The sequence below is a fragment of the Leptopilina heterotoma genome, unplaced genomic scaffold, assembly GCF_015476425.1.
Source record: "Leptopilina heterotoma isolate Lh14 unplaced genomic scaffold, ASM1547642v1 Lhet_2032, whole genome shotgun sequence".
Classification (NCBI taxonomy): Eukaryota; Metazoa; Arthropoda; class Insecta; order Hymenoptera; family Figitidae; genus Leptopilina; species Leptopilina heterotoma.
The window spans coordinates 1,704-24,861 of record NW_025110917.1 but is presented as its reverse complement, the minus strand read 5'-3'; the positions used below and the strand labels follow the sequence as shown (position 1 = coordinate 24,861).

Here is a 23,158-nt window from a genome sequence, read left to right as displayed (position 1 = left end):
TCTAAAACTTTTTTTTCAATTTTCGTTTTTCTGTTACGGGCGGGTGGGGACGCTGGCTATCAAAAATTTTATAAACAAATTCTTATTGGTCCTGTAACAAGAAGCATTAATTCCTCTTTAATTTGCGACCAAGAGACAAGAATTTGGTCGAAAATTGTTCGAGTTATGAATTTTTTTTGGACATATTTCGATATTCTCCTTTTTCTGATACGGGCGGGTGGGGACGCTGGCTATCAAAATTTTTTTAAAAATATTCTTATTGGTCCAGTGGCAAGAAGCATAAATCCCTGTTTAATTTGCGACCAAGAAACAAGAATTTGGTCGAAAATTTTACGAGTTATGAATTTTTTTTGAACCTATTTTCAATTTTCGTTTTTCTGATTCGGGCGGGTGGGGACGCTGGCTATCAAAAATTTTTTAAACATATTCTTATTGGTCCAGTGATAAGAAGCATTAATCCCTCTTTAATTTGCGACCAAGAAACAAGAATTTGGTCAAAAATTTTACGAGTTATGAATTTTTTTTGAACTTATTTCCAATTTTCGTTTTTCTGATTCGGGCGGGTGGGGACGCTGGCAATCAACAATTTTTTAAACATATTCTTATTGCTCCAGTGATAAGAAGCATTAATCCCTCTTTAATTTGCGACCAAGAAACAAGAATTTTGTCAAAAATTTTACGAGTTATGAATTTTTTTTGAACTTATTTCCAATTTTCGTTTTTTTGATTCGGGCGGGTGGGGACGCTGGCTATCAAAAATTTTTTAAACATATTCTTATTGGTCCAGTGACAAGAAGCATTAATCCCTCTTTAATTTGCGACCAAGAAACAAGAATTTTGTCAAAAATTTTACGAGTTATGAATTTTTTTTGGACATATTTCGATATTCCCGTTTTTCTGACAAGGGCGGGTGGGGACGCTGGCTATCAAAATTTTTTAAACATATTCTTATTGGTCCAGTGACAAGAAGCATAAATCCTTGTTTAATTTGCGACCAAGAAACAAGAATTTGGTCGAAAATTTTACGAGTTATGAATTTTTTTTGGACATATTTCGATATTTTCGTTTTTCTGATACGGGCGGGTGGGGACGCTGGCTATCAAAAATTTTTTAAACATATTCTTATTGCTCCAGTGATAAGAAGCATTAATCCCTCTTTAATTTGCGACCAAGAAACAAGAATTTGGTCGAAAATTTTACGAGTTATGAATTTTTTTTGAACTTATTTCCAATTTTCGTTTTTCTGATTCGGGCGGGTGGGGACGCTGGCTATCAAAAATTTTTTAAACATATTCTTATTGCTCCAGTGATAAAAAGCATTAATCCCTCTTTAATTTGCGACCAAGAAACAAGAATTTGGTCAAAAATTGTTAGAGTTATGAATTTTTTTTGGACATATTTCGATATTTTCGTTTTTCTGATACGGGCGGGTGGGGACGCTGGCTATCAAAAATTTTTTAAACATATTCTTATTGCTCCAGTGATAAGAAGCATTAATCCCTCTTTAATTTGCGACCAAGAAACAAGAATTTGGTCAAAAATTTTACGAGTTATGAATTTTTTTTGAACATATTTCGATATTCCCGTTTTTCTGACAAGGGCGGGTGGGGACGCTGGCTATCAAAATTTTGTTAAAAATATTCTTATTGGTCCAGTGACAAGAAGCATAAATCCTTGTTTAATTTGCGACCAAGAAACAAGAATTTGGTCGAAAATTTTACGAGTTATGAATTTTTTTTGGACATATTTCGATATTTTCGTTTTTCTGATACGGGCGGGTGGGGACGCTGGCTATCAAAAATTTTTTAAACATATTCTTATTGCTCCAGTGATAAGAAGCATTAATCCCTCTTTAATTTGCGACCAAGAAACAAGAATTTTGTCAAAAATTTTACGAGTTATGAATTTTTTTTGAACTTATTTCCAATTTTCGTTTTTCTGATTCGGGCGGGTGGGGACGCTGGCTATCAAAAATTTTTTAAACATATTCTTATTGCTCCAGTGACAAAAAGCATAAATCCCTGTTTAATTTGCGACCAAGAAACAAGAATTTGGTCGAAAATTGTTAGAGGTATGAATTTTTTTTGGACATATTTCGATATTTTCGTTTTTCTGATACGGGCGGGTGGGGACGCTGGCTATCAAAATTTTTTTAAACATATTCTTATTGCTCCAGTGATAAGAAGCATTAATCCCTCTTTAATTTGCGACCAAGAAACAAGAATTTGGTCGAAAATTGTTAGAGGTATGAATTTTTTTTGGACATATTTCGATATTTTCGTTTTTCTGATACCAAGAAACAAGAATTTTGTCGAAAATTGTTCGAGTTATGAATTTTTTTTGAACTTATTTCCAATTTTCGTTTTTCTGATTCGGGCGGGTGGGGACGCTGGCTATCAAAATTTTTTTAAAAATATTCTTATTGGTCCAGTGGCAAGAAGCATAAATCCCTGTTTAATTTGCGACCAAGAAACAAGACGCTGGCTATCAAAAATTTTTTAAACATATTCTTATTGCTCCAGTGATAAGAAGCATTAATCCCTCTTTAATTTGCGACCAAGAAACAAGAATTTTGTCAAAAATTTTACGAGTTATGAATTTTTTTTGAACTTATTTCCAATTTTCGTTTTTCTGATTCGGGCGGGTGGGGACGCTGGCTATCAAAAATTTTTTAAACATATTCTTATTGCTCCAGTGATAAGAAGCATTAATCCCTCTTTAATTTGCGACCAAGAAACAAGAATTTGGTCAAAAATTTTACGAGTTATGAATTTTTTTTGAACTTATTTCCAATTTTCGTTTTTCTGATTCGGGCGGGTGGGGACGCTGGCTATCAAAAATTTTTTAAACATATTCTTATTGCTCCAGTGATAAGAAGCATTAATCTCTCTTTAATTTGCGACCAAGAAACAAGAATTTGGTCGAAAATTTTTCGAGTTATGAATTTTTTTTGGACATATTTCGATATTCCCGTTTTTCTGACAAGGGCGGGTGGGGACGCTGGCTATCAAAATTTTGTTAAAAATATTCTTATTGGTCCAGTGACAAGAAGCATAAATCCCTGTTTAATTTGCGACCAAAAAACAAGAATTTGGTCGAAAATTTTACGAGTTATGAATTTTTTTTGGACATATTTCGATATTTTCGTTTTTCTGATACGGGCGGGTGGGGACGCTGGCTATCAAAATTTTTTTAAACATATTCTTATTGCTCCAGTGATAAGAAGCATTAATCCCTCTTTAATTTGCGACCAAGAAACAAGAATTTGGTCGAAAATTGTTAGAGGTATGAATTTTTTTTGGACATATTTCGATATTTTCGTTTTTCTGATACGGGCGGGTGGGGACGCTGGCTATCAAAATTTTTTTAAAAATATTCTTATTGGTCCAGTGGCAAGAAGCATAAATCCCTGTTTAATTTGCGACCTAGAAACAAGAATTTGGTCGAAAATTTTACGAGTTATGAATTTTTTTTGGACATATTTCGATATTTTCGTTTTTCTGATACGGGCGGGTGGGGACGCTGGCTATCAAAATTTTTTTAAAAATATTCTTATTGGTCCAGTGACAAGAAGCAGTAATCCCTCTTTAATTTGCGACATACAAAAACAAGAATTTGGTCGACAATTGTTCGAGTTATGAATTTTTTTTGGACATTTTTCGATATTTTCGTTTTTCTGATACGGGCGGGTGGGGACGCTGGCTATCAAAATTTTTTTAAAAATATTCTTATTGGTCCAGTGGCAAGAAGCATAAATCCCTGTTTAATTTGCGACCTAGAAACAAGAATTTGGTCGAAAATTTTACGAGTTATGAATTTTTTTTGGACATATTTCGATATTTTCGTTTTTCTGATACGGGCGGGTGGGGACGCTGGTTATCAAAAATTTTTTAAACATATTCTTATTGCTCCAGTGATAAGAAGCATTAATCCCTCTTTAATTTGCGACCAAGAAACAAGAATTTGGTCAAAAATTTTACGAGTTATGAATTTTTTTTGAACTTATTTCCAATTTTCGTTTTTCTGATTCGGGCGGGTGGGGACGCTGGCTATCAAAAATTTTTTAAACATATTCTTATTGCTCCAGTGATAAGAAGCATTAATCCCTCTTTAATTTGCGACCAAGAAACAAGAATTTGGTCGAAAATTGTTAGAGTTATGAATTTTTTTTGGACATATTTCGATATTTTCGTTTTTCTGATACGGGCGGGTGGGGACGCCGGTTATCAAAAATTTTCTAATCATATTCTTATTAATTTATTGATAAGAAGCATTAATCCCTCTTTAATTTGCGACCAAGAAACAAGAATTTTGTCGAAAATTGTTCGAGTTATGAATTTTTTTTGAACTTATTTCCAATTTTCGTTTTTCTGATTCGGGCGGGTGGGGACGCTGGCTATCAAAATTTTTTTAAAAATATTCTTATTGGTCCAGTGGCAAGAAGCATAAATCCCTGTTTAATTTGCGACCAAGAAACAAGAATTTGGTCGAAAATTGTTCGAGTTATGAATTTTTTTTGGACATTTTTCGATATTTTCGTTTTTCTGATACGGATACGGATAATTTTAGATTTTTTACCAAAGCGTCGATACTATTTAATAAGTAAAGTATTTTCTAAGAGCACAAAAATAATGAAGCTAAATCCCATAAAAGAGAGGAAAAAATGTTGAATTTTAAGAAATTCGGTTTTCTGAATTTTTGGTAATTGTCGATAATTTTAGATTTTTTTACCAAAGGTTAGAGACGATTAAATAAGTAAAGTGTTTTTATCCCACATGCACAAAAATGGCGCTTTCTGATAGCAGATGACAGGGAGGAAAGTCATTCATTTCTTCGACCGTATGAAAATGGTGGCCGTGTCCTCCCAAGGGCAAGAAAATTAGCTGTTCACATGCATTTTTCTTGCCCATGGAAGAAAACAGCCGCCATTTTCATACAAATCGAACAAGTGCATGATTTTTACTCCCTGTCGTCTGCTATCTAAAAACGCGACTTTTTTGCATTAGGAATAAAAAATATTGTAATAAGTAACACGAGAATAAAGGCAGCCAATTTCTTTACGATGATTTTTGTGACACTTGTTCCGGTCTCGGAACTCCACTCGTGTCACAAAGATCACCGTAAAGAAATGGCTGCCTTTATCCTCTGGTTGCTTAATATACTATTTTCAAGAGCCCAAAAATAATAAAGCTATTTGCCACAAAAAAGAAGAAAAAATGTTGAATTTTAAGAAATTCAGTATTTCGAAATTTTTTAATATTTTTAGATTTTTTACCAAAGGGAGGAGACTTTTAAATAAGTAAACTATTTGCCAAAAGCACAAAAACATTAAAGCTAAATGCCATAAAAAGAAGAACAAATGTTGAATTTTAAGAAATTCAGTTTTTCGAATTTTTGAATAGGTATTTTTAATAATTTTTGATTTTTTACCAAAGGGTGGAGACTATTAAATAAGTATAGTGGTTTTAAAGAGTTCAAAAATAATGAAGCTAAATAACATAAGGGAACGTTCATAAACTACGTAGACCAATTTTTTGGAAATTTTAACCCCCCCCCCCTCCCCCCACGTGGACGCAATTACATGTATTAGCGCCATTTTTTCCTCTTATGGTAGACAATTGCTTGACCACATCCATCCCCCTAGACGTGCTACGTAGTTTATGAACGTTCCTTAAAAGAGAAGAAAAAATGTTGTATTTTAAGAAATTCTTTTTTTTTTGAAGTTTTTCGAGTTTTTTATAAATTTTAATTTTTAACCAGGGTTTCAATTGTAAAATGAATAATGACCATTATTAGAGTGTAGATAGGGTGTGAACTATTAATCAAAATTAGACAAAAAACATTAAATAAAAATTTAAAATTCCTAAAAAATATACATTTTCAGATGTTAACCCTCCGTCACACACATGAGAGAATATTACGACTTTACACAAGTTTAGAGGCAATCCCTCACCACATTGTAAAATAAGCAACATTACAACATAAACAAAAGAATCAACAAAAATTTAGTTTTAACACAAACTGACAAGTATGTACTAAATTATTCTAAATTATAAAATTAATAAAATTAATTTTCGGTCTCAAGAATGAAAATTAATTACACGATTGCACATCTTCAAAGGAATTACACTTGACATGTAAAAATAATGTAACATTAACAAATAAGCAAAAAAATCATTAAACAATTCATTTTAATTATATTTATAATATAATTTTGTCATTAACCAACAGTAGAACAAAAAAATGTTTTGAAAACTTGATTTTTTTATTTAACATAACCTCAGTTTTTCGAGTTTTTTCTGGCTTTAAAGCTTCATAATTAAATATTAATTATGTTTAAACTAAATGTTTTTTTAAAAATGTGTTGAAAGGTAAATTGTCGAAAGGTATAGAAACTGATTATATTTTGCAATGAGGAAAACAAAAGTTATTTAAAAAATACTGAAACCGTAGAGTGAATCCCTCCCTAGGTGTGTAACGGAGGGTTAAAATATAGTTTTTCAGATGAGAAATTATAACTTTTCAGATCTGAAAATACCACTTTTCAGATGAGAAGCTATAACTTTTCAGATCTGAAAATACAGTTTTTCAGATGAGAAATTATAACTTTTCATATCTGGAAATACTGCTTTTCAGATGAGAAGCTATAACTTTTCAGATCTGAAAATACAGTTTTTCAGATGAGAAATTATTATTTTTCAGATCTGAAAATACAGTTTTTCAGATGAGAAGCTATAACTTTTCAGATCTGAAAATACTACTTTTCATATCAGAAATTATTATTTTTCAGATCTGAAAATATAGTTTTTCAGATGAGAAATTATAACTTTTCAGATCTAAAAATAGAGTTTGTCGGATGTGAAATTATAACTTTTCAGATCTGAAAATACAGTTTTTCAGATGTGAACATATAACTTTTGAGATCTGAAAATACTACTTTACAGATCTGAAAAGTTATAATTTCACATCTGAAAAATAGTATTTTCACATATGAAAAGTTATAATTTCACATCTGAAAAGTTATAATTTCACACCTTAAAAGTTATAATTTCTCATCTAAAAAATAGTATTTTCAGATTTGAAAAGTTATAATTTCTTATCTGAAAAGTAGTATTTTCAGATCTGAAAAGTTATAATTTCTCATCTGAAAAGTAGTATTTTTAGATCTAAAAAGTTATAATTTCACATCCGAAAAACTCTATTTTCAGATCTGAAAAGTTATAATTTTATTTCTCATCTGAAAAGCAGTATTTTCAGATCTGAAAAGTTATAATTTCACATCCGAAAAACTCTATTTTCAGATCTGAAAAGTTATAATTTCACATCTGAAAAGTAGTATTTTCAAATCGGATAAAGACAAGTTTCACATCTGGAAAACTGTATTTTCAGATCTGAAAATATATCTTTTTAGATCTGCAAATACAAATATTTTGACCCCCACCTATCCCCTAAGGTTTAACGTAATTTAAGTATGGTCCACAAAGCCAGACGTTTTTCTCCCTTAGCGGCGCCATAACATGAATTTTTCCCCACTTTTACTTGGGTCTTTCACTCAGCATTAGACTCGCGCGCAGAGAGAGGGAGGGAGAGAGAGATTGCAGGTTCAGTCTTGTTTTAGCTGCGCTCGTTAACGGTCGTGTGAACGCGTTTTCAATATTCTCTTGAAAAGAATAATATACAAAAGTATCGTATTTTAATTGTGTGTTTTTTTAAGCTTGAAGTTCCTTTATTTGTGAGTGTTAATTGTGGTTATGTGTATTGTGATTTCAGTGTTACCATAGCTTCTGTTTTTAGCAATTTTAAAACATTTTTTCTTTATGTGAACGATAGTGTCTTTAATTTTACGGGAGTGTTGGATCAGGAAGTGCCTCTTTTAAATTTGAAACGCATCTTAGAGAAACAAATTTCCGTCAACTGTTGTATTATTTACGTAAATAATTATTATATTTTTAAATTAAATTTAGTTTTATTTATGGTAGGTTGGGAAATGAAAAATCGACTAAAATTCCTTCAAACACGTTACTCGGGAATTTTTTTAAGTAAGTATTTTAACCCTTGACACTTTTCTCAATTTTGAATAACATTTGTTTTTCTGTCATTCTCTCTTATTCTCTCTCATGCTATCTTATTTTGTATTATTTTCTCTCATTCTCTCTTATTCTTGCTAATTCTCTCTCATTCTATCTTATTTTGTATTATTGTCTCACATTTTCTCTTATTCTTGCTTATTCTTTCTCATTCTCTTTTATTCTCACTAATTTTCATTCATTCTCTCTTTTTTTTTATTCTCTCTTATTGTCTCCCATTCCCTATTATTCTTTCTTATTCTCTCTCATTTTCTTTTATTCTCACTCATTCTCTCTTATTCTTTCTCATTGTCTCTCATTCTATATCATTTTCGTTCATTAACATTTGTTATTTTTTCCTCAAATTTAGAGGAAAAATAAACAACTTTGCCTTTAAACACTTTTCCGTAGAACCAGAATCAAAAAAGTTATCACACTTTTTCCCGAAAAGTACAAAAAATTGAGATTTCTTTTCTCAGAAAATTTCAAACTTGTATTTTTCTCAATTTTCAGTAAAATCAATTTTTTGCTTTCTTTCTTAAATGCTGTAGAAAAACAAACAACTTTTTCTTTAATCACATATCTGTACAACAAAAATGTTTATGCGCGAAGAGATTTTTAATAATATGTTTGAAAAAAAATTAATTCTTATTAAAAAGTTTATCATTCTACTGAAATGCCCTTATGTGTTTCCATTTTTCAAATCGCGCAACAGAGAGAGAGAGAGAGACGCTTGTGAATTTTATTGGTCCGCCTTGGGTCCTCCTCTTCTTACAACGCCATATCAGGCTGAGTCCACAACAGGGGTGGTTAAATAGATCAGCTTTGCAAGTTGGTTAGAGAGCCTATGTATTAACATAGGCTCTCTAACCAACTTGCAAAGCAAGTTTTCTGTTGTGGACTCAGCCTCATGAATTCATCCTCACTCCTTCCATACCACTCACTCGGCAATAGACTAGGGATGGGCGATCTCGATTCAATTTTATGTGAATCGATCTTTTACTTTCGATTAATCGATATTTAGTCGATTTTTGGAACTTTCGATTAATCAGGAAAATCGATTCTTTTGAACGATCTTGTCAAACGATTTAAAATAAATTTTCCACATGAACTCTATTCTTATCTCTATGTAGCAAACGTTTTAAATACCTTAGCAGCCAATGGTCGACTAGTATAACAGAAAGTAGGAATTTAATTGGCTTTCAATTCTTATTACAACTTACGCATTATACGTCAAGGAAGTCGAACTATAAGGGCTGTACGTACAATTGTATCGTAAATACATCGCGAAGGTTATGTTATTTAATTTTCACACATGGTGCACGCACATGGTTATAATATAACGTCGCAGTTTGTGTTATTCTTTGAGAACAAGTAAGTAAAAAAATAGTTAAAATATTAAAGTATGTAACTTAAAATTATTTGAAACTTTAAACATAAAACTAAAACCTATAATTGTAATATTTATACGATTTATTCCATATATTATTTTAAGAACCTAACCGTCAAGTCAATATAAGTAATATATAAATAGTTTAAAAGCTATAAGAGGTACATTTTATATTAAATTATTCATATTTTATCAATAAATTATTTTAAAATATTTAATGTTGTAGAAAGTGAAATAATCAATATAATAGTGTAAAAAACGGTTTTGCAGAATGTCAAGGTCGAGAAGTAGCGTTTGGGAAGATGTCGTCAAAGTTGACTCGAAATCTGCAGTTTGCAATATTTGCAATAACGTCGTTCAAAGATCTGGTAATACCACAAATTTGACTAATCATTTAAAAAGGTATCATCCAGAACATGGAAAAACGAAAATTGTCGAAAATACCACGGAACTACAAGTGGCAGATGTTACACTATCAGACATTCCTGCAGAACCGAAGGTAAAAATTAACGTTTTTCAAATAGAAAATTTTTCATAAACTTATTGACTTTTTTATTTTAGAATACCAATAGTGAAAAACATTCAAGGAAGCGGAAAAATCAAATGCCAATTGATGATATTTTTAAAGATATCGATTCTTTTAAAAGTAAGAAAACTTAAAATAATTAGTAATAATAATACGTCAATTTTGAGACGCCTGTTTATCCCGGTTTTTAAAAAATTCTAATCATAATTTTATTTAATTTAAAAGTTACAATTTTAAATAAACCTGAATATATTTAATCATAATTATAATGTTGAATAATAAGAATACCGTCCAATCCTTAAAAAGATGAAAATTAAACTGATAAAAATGTTATTTATCCTAATATTATTTTCTAGATGTCATTAATTTAAATGCCGAATTTGTCAAAATGTAAGTTAATTAAATATTTATGCTATGAAAACTTAATTTTCTCGGACTTCGATTAATTCAAATCATCATAAAATATATTTTTTTGAATGTTTACTTTAACAGAATGTTAATTGAAAATAATGTTTTTATACTCGAATAACCATTGTTTCTATTAAAAATTCCAAATCGGATTTTGGTCTAAAAAATTTACTACCGCTTATACATAATAATAATTAACTATAATATTTTATAATAAACAATAGTCAATTTTTTTTAGATCAAAATCTCATTTGAATTTTTTAACCTTAGAAAAGTGGTTATTCAAGTATAAAAACATTATTTGAAATTAATTATGATTAAATAAATTTAGATCTTTTTTTACAATTGAAACTTTTAATTTAGATAAAATTATGATTAGAACTTTTTCAAAACGGGAATAAACAGGCGTCTCTCAATTTTTTAGAAATAAATGTAGGAACTTCAATTAATTATTATATAATTTACAGATGGAGGATACAAAGAGGTTGCTTTAACAGATGCGTTAATTTACATGGTTGCCGTGGATAACTTAACGCTCAACACATCTGAAAAAAAAGGTTTTAAAAAATTAATAAAAGTGGCTGCACCACTGTACAAGCCTCCTAGCAGACGTACTTTAACACGAGCGATAGATGCGAAATACGAATTCTTAAGTGAAAAAATAAAACTGGAATTGGCCGATGTTAAAGCCTTATGTTTAACCTCGGATGCATGGAAAAATAATCTGACTTGTCAAACCTATTTAGGTTTAACCGTTCACTATTATAAATTTGAGAAATTGCAGTCAATTAAATTGGGGACTTTTCCATTGGAAGAATCTCACACTGGAGAGTATATAAGTGAAAAACTAGCTACCCTTTGCAAAGATTGGAAAATAGAACTGGAAAGTGTCGTAGCTGTGATTACCGACAATGCGGCTAATATGGTCAAAGCCATTAATTTAACGTTTGGTCGAGAGAAGCAATTGGGATGTTTCGCGCATTCCTTGCAATTGGTTCCTACAAATGCCATAAAATTTACTCCTGGATTGTCTGCATTAATATCGAGCGTAAAGAGATTGGTTACTTTTTTCAAGCAGAGCACGAACGCATCCGATGAACTAAGGAAGTTGCAGTTGCTACAAGGAAAAACAGAAGGGACAATACGAAGACTAATACAGGACGTCGATACAAGATGGAACTCTGAATTTAGTATGGCAAAAAGATTTATTGAAATGGCTCCTCTTGTAAGTGCAGTACTGGTTCTGCAGAAAGGTAGTCCACCAATGTTAAATCGTGACGACATGGAAACCCTGCAAGAATTAGTAGAAATGTTATCTCCAATAGAACAAATTACTCGAGAATTATCTGCGCAAGATTATGTCACTTGTAGCGCTATCATCCCAATGGTCAATTGTTTAACTGTTTCCTTAAATAACATGGAAGCCGTGAAACCCATAACGCGTCACTTGAAGCAAATTCTGTTGACTGAAATCGAGGAGAGATTTCGCAACATTGAGAATGTTCCGATTTACGCAAAAGCAACAATTCTGGATCCTCGTTTCAAAACGATCCATTTCAAAAGTGCCCTTGCTGTGGCAACCGCCATGAAAAAAATTGCCAGTGAAATGAGAGCAAATAATAGTCATAATATGGAGATCCTAACTGAACCTATTTCAACTTCCTCGACACCTATTCGAAAACAGAATTCAGCAGACATTTGGATGCATCACGATAAAATCGTTGATAAAACACTTTCAAATGTAGATGAAGCAGGTGGCTTACCCGTGGAATTAAGGCAATATAAAAATCAAGCTGTCCTTCATAGGTCCGAAAATCCCATAGAACACTGGGAAAAGTTGAAACTTGCGTTTCCACAAGTGTACAGTGTAGCAATTCGATATCTTCCAGTCGTAGCTACTTCGGTACCGTCTGAAAGTTTGTTTTCTTTAGCCTCTAATATAGAAACAAAGTACCGAAGTAGAATTCATCCTGATCGCTTATCAGAATTAACATTTATGGCTTCTCTAAGTGAAGAGCAGTGGGGATTTCCTCATGCTGTGATATCAAAAACATAATAATACGTATAATTTAGTAACTTTCAAGACTGTTTTTATTTAAATTCTTTATTATTTTATTTTTTGTTGTTTATTTAAATAAATATTAATTAGAGAAATATAGCACTTTTAGTGCTTGTAAAAGACTGCTTCTGACATAAAGATAATTATGATAATAATTATTAAAACATTTAATGGTTTTAAATAATTGTAGTGTGCTTCTAAGTGTACAGTAAGTTCAATATGTATACGGTATTTTTAAAACTGTTGAATTTTCAAATTTAATTTGAACTATAAGAAAACAAATTTTGTTTAAGTAAATGTAAATAATAAAGAAGCAAAGCACTTTCAGTGCATTTTAAAGACTGAATTTGTTTAATGTTAATTATTTGCAAACGAAATTCCCTGTGATTAAAAAAGAAAGCAATATTTTTCATTGATCATTAATTTATAGGAAAATCGAAATGAATCGATTCTGAAAACGATTTTTTTTTGTCGATTAATCAAAAAAATCGATTTTAAATTTTAGAGATCGATTTTTTAAATCGATTCTTTTTTTATCGAGATCGCCCATCCCTACAATAGACCCGAGGTGATAGAGAGAATTTGCTTGTTCAGTCTTGTTTTCGCCGCGCTTGTGAACTGTCGTGTGAACGCGTTTTAAATATTTTCTTGAAAAGAATAATATACAAAAGTATCGTTTTTTAAAAGTTTGTTTTTTAAACTAGAAGTTTTTTTTATACGAGTGTTAATTGCGGTTATGTGTATTGTGGTTGCAGTATAATTTTAGTTTATGTTTTTAGCAATTTTAAACATTTTTGCTTTAAGTGAACAATAGTGTTTTCAATTTGACGGGAGTGTTTGATCGGAAAGTGCCAATTTTTTTTTAAATTCGAAACGCATTTTAGGGAAACAATTTCCGTTAGCATTAGTTATTTTCTTTACTATGTATAAATGTGATTAATTTATTTTACGGGTGTTTTTGTGGAAATGTGTGTTTCATTTTTTTAAACGGAATTTGAGATGGCGGTTAACTGAGAGTGAGACTATAAGCACCTGTAAGTTATTCTTCTTTCCCGAGAAATTTATAATTATTTTTTAGTAATTACAAATTTTTACCTATATTTTCATAACTTTTTTGCAAGCAACTTTAAAAATTCTCTGTTAAAATATAACTACATTCATTTTAATTTTTGTAAATTGATGTTCTTTCCGGATTTTGATTTTCTTTTTCAGTAGTAACTACAATTTTCTCAAATTCTAGTAATTTTTTACATCAATTTTTTTCTTTTAGTAATTATATTTTTGAACCATTTTTTCAAAATTTTGCAAAATTGTTTTTCAGATGAGAAATTATAACTTTTCAGATGAGAAGCTATAACTTTTCAGATCTGAAAATACTACTTTTCAGATGAGAAGTTATTATTTTTCAGATCTGAAAATACAGTTTTTCAGATGAGAAGTTATAACTTTTCAGATCTGAAAATACAGTTTTTCAGATCAGAAATTATTATTTTTCATATCTGAAAAGACAGTTTTTCAGATGAGAAGTTATTATTTTTCAGATCTGAAAATACAGTTTTTCAGATGAGAAATTATTATTTTTCAGATCTGTAAAAACTACATTTCAGATGAGAAATTATAACTTTTCAGATCTGAAAATACTGCTTTTCAGATGAGAAGCTATAGATCTTCAGATCTGAAAATACTACTTTTCAGATGAAAAATTATAACTTTTCAGATTTGAAAATACTACTTTTCAGATGAGAAATTATAACTTTTCAGATCTGAAAATACTACTTCTAAAAAGTTATAATTTCACATCTGAAAAGTAGTATTATCAGATCTGAAAAGTTATAATTTCATATCTGAAAAGTAGTATTTTCATATCTGAAAAGTTATAATTTCACATCTGAAAAGTAGTATTTTCAAATCGGATAAAGACAAGTTTCACATCTGGAAAACTGTATTTTCAGATCTGAAAATATATCTTTTTAGATCTGAAAATACAAATATTTTGACCCGCACCTATCCCCTAAGGTTTAACGTAATTTAAGTATGGTCTACAAAGCCAGACGTTTTTCTCCCTTAGCGGCGCCATAAAATAAATTTTTCCCCACTTCTACTTGGGCCTTTCACTCAGCATTAGACTCGCGCGCAGAGAGAGGGAGGGAGAGAGAGATTGCAGGTTCAGTCTTGTTTTAGCTGCGCTCGTGAACGGTCGTGTGAACGCGTTTTCAATATTCTCATGAAAAGAATAATATACAAAAGTATCGCATTTTAATTGTGTGTTTTTTTAAGCTTGAAGTTCCTTTATTTGTGAGTGTTAATTGTGGTTATGTGTATTGTGATTTCAGTGTTAGCATAGCTTCTGTTTTTAGCAAATTTAAAAAAAAAATTTCTTTATGTGAACGATAGTGTTTTTAATTTTACGGGAGTGTTGGATTGGGAAGTGCCTCTTTTAAATTTGAAACGCATCTTAGAGAAACAAATTTCCGTCAACTGTTATTTTATTTACGTAAATAATTATTATATTTTTAAATTAAATTCAGTTTTATTTATGGTAGGTTGGGAAATGAAAAATCGACTAAAAATCCTTCAAACACGTTACTCGAGAATTTTTTTTGGTAAGTATTTCAACCCTTGACACTTTTCTCAATTTTGAATAACATTTGTTTTCTTGCTATTTTCTGTCATTCTCTTTTATTTTCTCTTATTCTCTCTCATGCTCTCTTATTTTGTATTATTGTCTCTCATTCTCACTCATTTCCTCTTATTCTCGTTTATTCCATCTTATTCTTTCTCATTGTCTCTCATTATCTCTCATTCTATATCATTTTCATTCATTAACATTTGATATTTTTTATTATTTTCTCAAATTTAGGGGAAAAACAAACAATTTTTCTTTTAATCACTTTTCTGTACAACAAAAATCAAAAAAGTTTTCACAGTTTTCTAGAAAACTACAAAAAATTGAGTTTTTTTTGCTCAAAATTTTCAATCATGGTATATTTCTTAATTTCCAATCAAATTTAATTTTCTGCCTTTTTCCTTACATTTGTGCAAAAACAAACAAGTTTGCGCTTAAACACTTTTCTGTACAGCAAAAATTAAAAAGTTATCACAGTTTTCCCGAAAAGTACAAAAAATTGTGATTTCATTGCTGTGAAAAATTAAAACCTTGGTATTTTTCTCAATTCTTAAAAAAAATTGATTTTCTGCTTTTTTCCTTAAATTTTGTGCGAAAACAAAAAACTTTTCCTTTAGACACTCTTCTGTACAACAAAAATCAAAAAAAGTTATTACATTATCTAAAAGAAAGTCCAAAAAATAGAGATTTATTGATTTTGAAAAATTCAAGGTTTGGTATTTTTTTAAAATTTCAATAAAACTTGTTTTATGCTTTTTTCCTTAAATTTTGTGTAATAACAAACAACTTTTCCTTTAGACACTTTTCTGTACAACAAAAATCAAAAAAGTTATTACATTTTCTAAAATAAAGTCCAAAAAATTGAGATTTATTGATTTTAAAAACTTTAAGGTTTGGTTATATATTTAAAATTACAATAAAATTTGCATTTCTGCTTTTTCCTTAAATTATGTGCAAAAGCAAACAGCTTTTCCTTTAGACACATTTCTGTACAACAAAAATTAAAAAAGTTATAACATTTTCTAAAAAAAAGACCAAGAAATTGAGACTTATTGACTTTAAAAACTTCAAAATTTTTGTTATCTTTTTAAAATTACAATAAAATTTTCTTTTCTTTCTTTTTCCTTAAATTTGGAGCAAAATCAAACAACTCTGCCTTTAGACACTGTTCTGTACAACTAAATTCAAAAAAGGTATAAGTCTTTTTCAAAAAAAGCACAAAAAATTGAGATTCTTTGGCTAAGAAATTTTCAAACTTTGGTATTTTTGTCAATTTTTAATAACGTTTGTTTTTCATCCTTTTTCTTAAATTTGGAGCAAAAACAAACAACTTTGCCTTTAGAAACTGCTCTATACAACAAAAATAAAAAGGTTAACACAGTTTTCTAGAAAAGTACAAAAAATTGAGATTTATTGGCTCAGAAAACTTCAAACTTTAGTATTTTTGTCAATTTTCAATAAAATTTGTTTTTCTCTCTTTTTCTTTCAATTTAGAGCAAAATCAAACAACTTTGCTATCTCTATGTGAAGTTTCGATTTTTTCTTTTTCAAATTTTACTTTTAAAATTTAATTGTTTCTCATTCTCTCTATTATTCATTCTCATTCTCGCTTATTCTCTCTTATTCTCGTTTATTCTCTTTTATTCTTTCTCATTCTCTCTTATTATCTTTTTTTTGTATCTCATTTTCTGTCATTTTCTTTTATTGTCTCTTATTCTTTCTTAATGTCTTATTTTCGCTTATTCTCTCTTATTCTTTCTCATTTTCTCTTATTTTATATTATTTCCTCTTATTTTCTTATAATTTTCTCTTTTCCCTCTTAGTATTTCTTATTGTCTCTCATTCTCACTCATTTTATTTTATTTTTACTCATTCTTTCGTAACGTCAGTCATTTTTCTTATTTTCACTCATTTTCTCTTATTCTCTCTTATTCACTCATATTTTCGTTTATTTTCTCTCCTGGTTTAGCATTATTTCTTATTATATTTTATTATCTCTTTTTGTATATCGTTTTCTGTCATTTTCTAATATTTTCTTTTATTTTCTCTTAATGTCTCTCATTCTCTCTCATTTTTCTTAATGCCTTATTTCATCTTATTCTTTCTCATTTTCTCTCATTATCTCTTATTTTCTATTATTGCCCCTTATTCTTTCATTGTCTCTCAATCTCTTTTATTCTCTCTTATTGTATCCCATTCTCACACATTCTCTCTTATTCCCACTTATTCTCTCTTATTTTATATTATTGTCTATAATTTTCTCTTATTCTTGCTTATTCTCTCTCATTCTCCACATTAACTCTAATTTTCTCTTATTCTTTCTTTTTATCTCTTATCCTCTCAAAATTTCACTCATTCTCTATTATTCTCACTCATTCTCCTTCATTTTCTATTATTCTTTCAGATATTTTCTCTTATTCTCACTTATTCTTTCTCATTTTCATTCATTATTTCTTATTTTCTATTATTCCCTCTTATTCTTGCTTATTCTCTCTCATTCTCTCTTATTATCTCTCATTCTTAATCATTGTATCTTATTGTATCTTATTCTCTCTTCTTTTGTAATATTGTCTATTATTTTCTCTTATTCTTGATTAATCTCTCTCATTCTTTCTTATTTTGTATTATTGTACAATTAAAAAATAAAATAAAATAAAATTATTGTACTCCACATTAACTCTAATTTTCACTTATTCTCTCTCATTTTCTCTTATTTTCTCTTATTCTCACTCCTTCTTATTATCATACATTCATATTTACTCTTCTTCTCTTTTATTCTTTCTGAATATCTCATTCTCTCTTATTTTCGCTTATTCTCTCTTATTCTTTCTCATTTTCTCTCATTATTTCTTATTTTCTATTATTATCTCTTATTCTTGCATACTCTCTCTCATTCTCTCTTATTCTCTCTCATTCACTCTTATTTACTGTTATTCTCGTCTATTCTCTCTCATGCTTTATCATTATCTTTTATTATATCTAATTCTCTCTTATTATCTCTTTTTGTATCTCATTTTCTGTCATTCTCTCTTATTCTCCTTTATTTTCTCTTATTGTCTCTCATTCTCTCTTATTCTTCCTTAATGCCTTATTCTAGCTTATTATCTTTCATTCCTTTTTTATTGTCTCTTATATCTTATGCTCTCTTATTCTTGCTTATTCTCTTATTATCTCTTATTCTTTATCATTGTCTCTTATTTTCTATTAGTGTCTCATTCTTCACATTAATTCTAATTCTCACTTATTCCCTGTTATTCTTTCTCATTATCTCTTATTTTCTCTTAATCTTTTTCATTTTCTTGCATTATTTCTTATTTTCTATTATTCTCTCTTATTCTTGCTAACTCTCTCATTGTCTCTCATTCTTTCTTATTATCTCTCATTCTTTATCATTGTATCTTATTATATCTTATTCTCTCTTATTCTTGCTATACTCTCTAATTCTTTTTTATTCCCACTTATTCGCTCTTATTCTCTCTTATTTTGTATTATTGTTTATCATTTTCTCTCGATCTCCACATTAACTCTTATTCTCTCTTATTCCCTCTTATTCTTTCTCATTATCTCTTATATTCTCTTATTCTTTCTCATTTTCTCTCATTATTTCTTATTTTCTATTATTCTCTCTCATTGTCTCTCATTATCTCTAATTGTCTCTCATTCTCTGGTGTTCTCTTATTCTTCCTTATTTCCTCTTATTCTCTCTTATTGTATTTTTTTCTTTCTTATTTTCTCTTATTCCTACTTGGTTTTTCTTAATCTCTCTTTTTCTCTCATTTTCTATTACTGTCTCTCATTCTCTCTTATTTTCACTCATTTTCTCTTATTTTCACTTATTCTTTCTCATTCTCTCTTATTGTCATATTGCATAAAAATTATTTTTTTTAAAATTTCTTTCTTATTTTCTCTTATTCCTCCTTACTTTTTCTTAATCTCTCTTTTTCTCTCTCATTCTCTCTTATTCTCACTCATTTTCTCTTATTCTTTCTCATTCTCTCTTATTGTCATATTGCATAATAATTCTTTTTCTTTTGAAATCATGTTTGTTGAGTGTTTAATGTTTTCTTTCCAGTGCACATGGCAGTTTAAAAAGAGAAGAAGAAAGGACAGGAGGAAATACATGTGGAGAAGAAAAGTGGTCCCTGCACACTGCCGTGTATATATTAAATTCTTTTCAGTCTAAACTCTTTTTTTAAAATTTTTTCAAAGCATTCTATTTAGTCTATTTTTTATTTACTTATATTTAAATTTTTTAATTTTACGGTTCCGTGTGGCCCCTAATCTGGCGCAGAAGTGCAATCAAGAGCCAGGGATCTTTAGGGGTGGCCCAGAAGAGGTGATGCTGCGAAGATGGAACCCATCGCCACAACGTGGGCTCAGCATCCACCGAGGGAACAACAAAGTGGACCGTCACAAACTGTGATGCCACTTGACAAGTTGGTTGCATGCATACTATTTACTAATATGTATTTCATTTTCATTAATTAACCTTTCCTCTTTAAAACATTTTTTGAAAGAATTTTTTCAATTTGAATTAGCAGAGTAAATAATATACTTTGTTAAAAATGTGACGCGCTCCCAAGAAAGGTACCTAAGAAGCAAAAAATTTGAGTTTATGTTTTAAATTTTGTAAGTAAAAATACGGAAAGAGAATAATAAATTATTAATTAAAAATTGTTGGTCTTCAAGTCTTCACTATATTCAAAATATTCAATGAATATTTGTTTCAAATTCAAATAATTAAAAATGAACTTTTAATCAAGATAAATCTAACTCGAACCCAACCTATAATTTGTTTGCTTCTTAGGTACCTTTCTTCGGAGCGCGTCACAAATTATGAATAAATTTTTTATTTATGACTTAAAATTTCTAAATTTGCCAACTGCCTTCTCTTTTTTCCAAAAAAAATTGCCAATTTTTGATAATTTTAGATTTTTTACCAAAGAGTTGAGACTATTTAATAAGTAAAGTATTATCCAAGAGTACAAAAATAATAAAGCTAAATCCCATAAGAGAGAGAAAAATGTTGAATTGTAATAAATTCGCATTTTTCAATTTTTGATAATTTTACATTTTTTAAAAAAGAGTTGAGACTATTAAATAAATAAATTGTTTTTGAAGATCCCAAAAATAATCATGTGTCTATATAGATAGAAGTGCCTTTTATTTTTTACTGAACTTGTGAGTCATCTTGGCATATTGATGATGGGTAATTCACAAGTCTCTTTTTTGCATTATCTTTCGATTAAGAGTTTAAGGAAAAAATTCCTTTTACAATTTTCCGAATATAATTAATTTTTAATCACCCCACTGACAAGAGCAGTTAAAAAGTAAGCTAAATGTGACTGACGACCGCTAGGGGCGCTAGTAGAAAATGAGTCCTACACGGAAAAAAAGTACGTGAATCCTTCCTTGAAAGAGCTTGACTTTTGGATAGGACACAAAATACAAGGCTGTTCCATATACTTTTTATTAGAAAATATAAGAAAGTCCTAGAGTTATTCTAGTACTAGTATGTGCAACAGTGTTTTTTAAATTTTAACGAAAAGTCATTTGTTCAGTTTTATAAAGTGCGTGAAAGATTAGTTGACTGCGCTTGAAAATTCTGTAGAGCATGCGCAGTGTGCGTTGCGCGTTTCTACCCAAGGTAAATGCCAGCTGATTGTCTGTTTCCGTTTTTGTTAATTTCAGATGTGAATATACTATTATATTATGAAAAACAAATAGTGTTAATATATATTTGTCTTCAAGAATTGACTTTCAAAAAAATATGTTTTGTTTTGTGTTTCTCACAAAACAGAATGTTAAATAAGTCTCAGTTTTCAGTGAAATAGCATGTCTCAGAAGTCGTGAAAAATTTCACCATGTGGTATATGTATAAGAACAATTCGATACGTACTTTTTAGTGTTAAGTGTGTGTTTATATTTAAGTTATACGCGAATATATGTGTGTGTTATAGGTTAGTTCATAAGTGCGTTGATAAACGTCGAAAAGTGATACAACAATTGTTCTTTGTTTGTGTGATTAATTATCCAAATATTATGTGAATGAATGAGTGAATTTCAGAAAAACTCTGTGAACAAGTGGAAATTATTTTTTTTATTTTACATTTTTTTTTGAAACTCAATGAAATTCTCAAGCAAGGTACTAGAAATTTTCATTGACTGCTTTTGAAACTCTCATGCAAAAGTACTAGACTGTTTTTAGTATTTTGTGTCGTATCCAAAAGTCAAGTACCGAGTCAAAGAAAAATTCACGTACTTTTTTTTTCCGTGTAGATACATGAATGTGATTGGTTGTTTGAAATTTCTATGATAATGGACAACCTAAATAACCAATCACATTCATGTATCTAGGACTCATTTTCTACTAGCGCCCCTAGTGGTCCCAGTCACCTCTTACCACTTTTTTGTATTGGAATTACATTACCGTGTCAGAGTGGTGTTTTTAATAAATTTCTAATAAAATTTTTTTTACCGTCATATTTGATGCAATTTTTCATGCTGCAAATGTCATTTTAGCATGTTGATGATGGGTAATTCATAAGTCAGTTCATACGTCATCTTTCGATTAAGAGTTGAATAAAAAAATTCCTTAAACAATTTTCCGAGATAATTAATTTCTAAAAAAATTGTAATAAAATTTTTTCGTTACTGTCATTTTTAATGGTATTTTTCATATAGAAAATGTCATTTAAGCATGTTGATGGTACATAATTGATAAGTCTGTTCTTGCGTCATCTTTCGATTAAGAGTTGAATGAAAAAATTCCATTAACAATTTTCGGAGATAATTAATTTTTAAAAAATTTTTAATAAAACTGTTTCGTTACTGTCATTTTTGATGGAGTTTTTCATGTAGTAAATGTTATTTTGGCATGTTGATGATAGGTAATTCATAAGTCAGTTCTTGCGTCATCTTTCGATTAAGAGTTGAATGAAAAAATTCCATTAACAATTTTCGGAGATAATTAATTTTTAAAAAATTTTTTTCTTTACTCTCATTTTTGATGGTATTTTTCAAGTAGAAAATTTCATTTTAGCATGTTGATGATGGGCAATTCACAAGTCAGTTCTTGCGTCTTCTTGCAATAGCTTCCAAAGCAGCTAATTACTAATTCAATAGCAAAACCCCTCCAACAGCTTCTAAGTCAGCTAATTCAATAGCATACCCCCCTGCAATAGCTTCCAAAGCAGCTAATTACTAATTCAATAGCAAAAACCCTCCAACAGCTTCTAAGTCAGCTAATTCAATAGCATACCCCCCTGCAATAGCTTCCAAAGCAGCTAATTACTAATTCAATAGCAAAACCCCTCCAACAGCTTCTAAGTCAGCTAATTCAATAGCATACCCCCCTGCAATAGCTTCCAAAGCAGCTAATTACTAATTCAATAGCAAAACCCCTCCAACAGCTTCTAAGTCAGCTAATTCAATAGCATACCCCCCTGCAATAGCTTCCAAAGCAGCTAATTACTAATTCAATAGCAAAACCCCTCCAACAGCTTCTAAGTCAGCTAATTCAATAGCATACCCCCCTGCAATAGCTTCCAAAGCAGCTAATTACTAATTCAATAGCAAAACCCCTCCAACAGCTTCTAAGTCAGCTAATTCAATAGCATACCCCCCTGCAATAGCTTCCAAAGCAGCTAATTACTAATTCAATAGCAAAACCCCTCCAACAGCTTCTAAGTCAGCTAATTCAATAGCATACCCCCCTGCAATAGCTTCCAAAGCAGCTAATTACTAATTCAATAGCAAAACCCCTCCAACAGCTTCTAAGTCAGCTAATTCAATAGCATACCCCCCTGCAATAGCTTCCAAAGCAGCTAATTACTAATTCAATAGCAAAACCCCTCCAACAGCTTCTAAGTCAGCTAATTCAATAGCATACCCCCCTGCAATAGCTTCCAAAGCAGCTAATTACTAATTCAATAGCAAAACCCCTCCAACAGCTTCTAAGTCAGCTAATTCAATAGCATACCCCCCTGCAATAGCTTCCAAAGCAGCTAATTACTAATTCAATAGCAAACCCCTCCAACAGCTTCTAAGTCAGCTAATTCAATAGCATACCCCCTGCAATAGC

The 23,158-nt window shown here is 30.1% G+C and overlaps 1 protein-coding gene across 1 annotated transcript in view; it reads left to right on the top strand.

Moving 5' to 3' along the window:
* Window positions 1-12,718, top strand: part of LOC122501131 (E3 SUMO-protein ligase ZBED1-like) — a 32,876-nt gene extending 20,158 nt beyond the window's left edge. Inside the window, exons 3-5 of the mRNA XM_043610407.1 lie at window positions 9,727-9,955; window positions 10,018-10,102; window positions 10,858-12,718. Of these exons, the coding sequence (XP_043466342.1) occupies window positions 9,727-9,955; window positions 10,018-10,102; window positions 10,858-12,446 (1,903 nt within the window). The 3' untranslated portion in view covers window positions 12,447-12,718. The remainder of the gene's footprint in view (window positions 1-9,726; window positions 9,956-10,017; window positions 10,103-10,857) is intronic.
* Window positions 12,719-23,158: the final 10,440 nt, after the last annotated feature.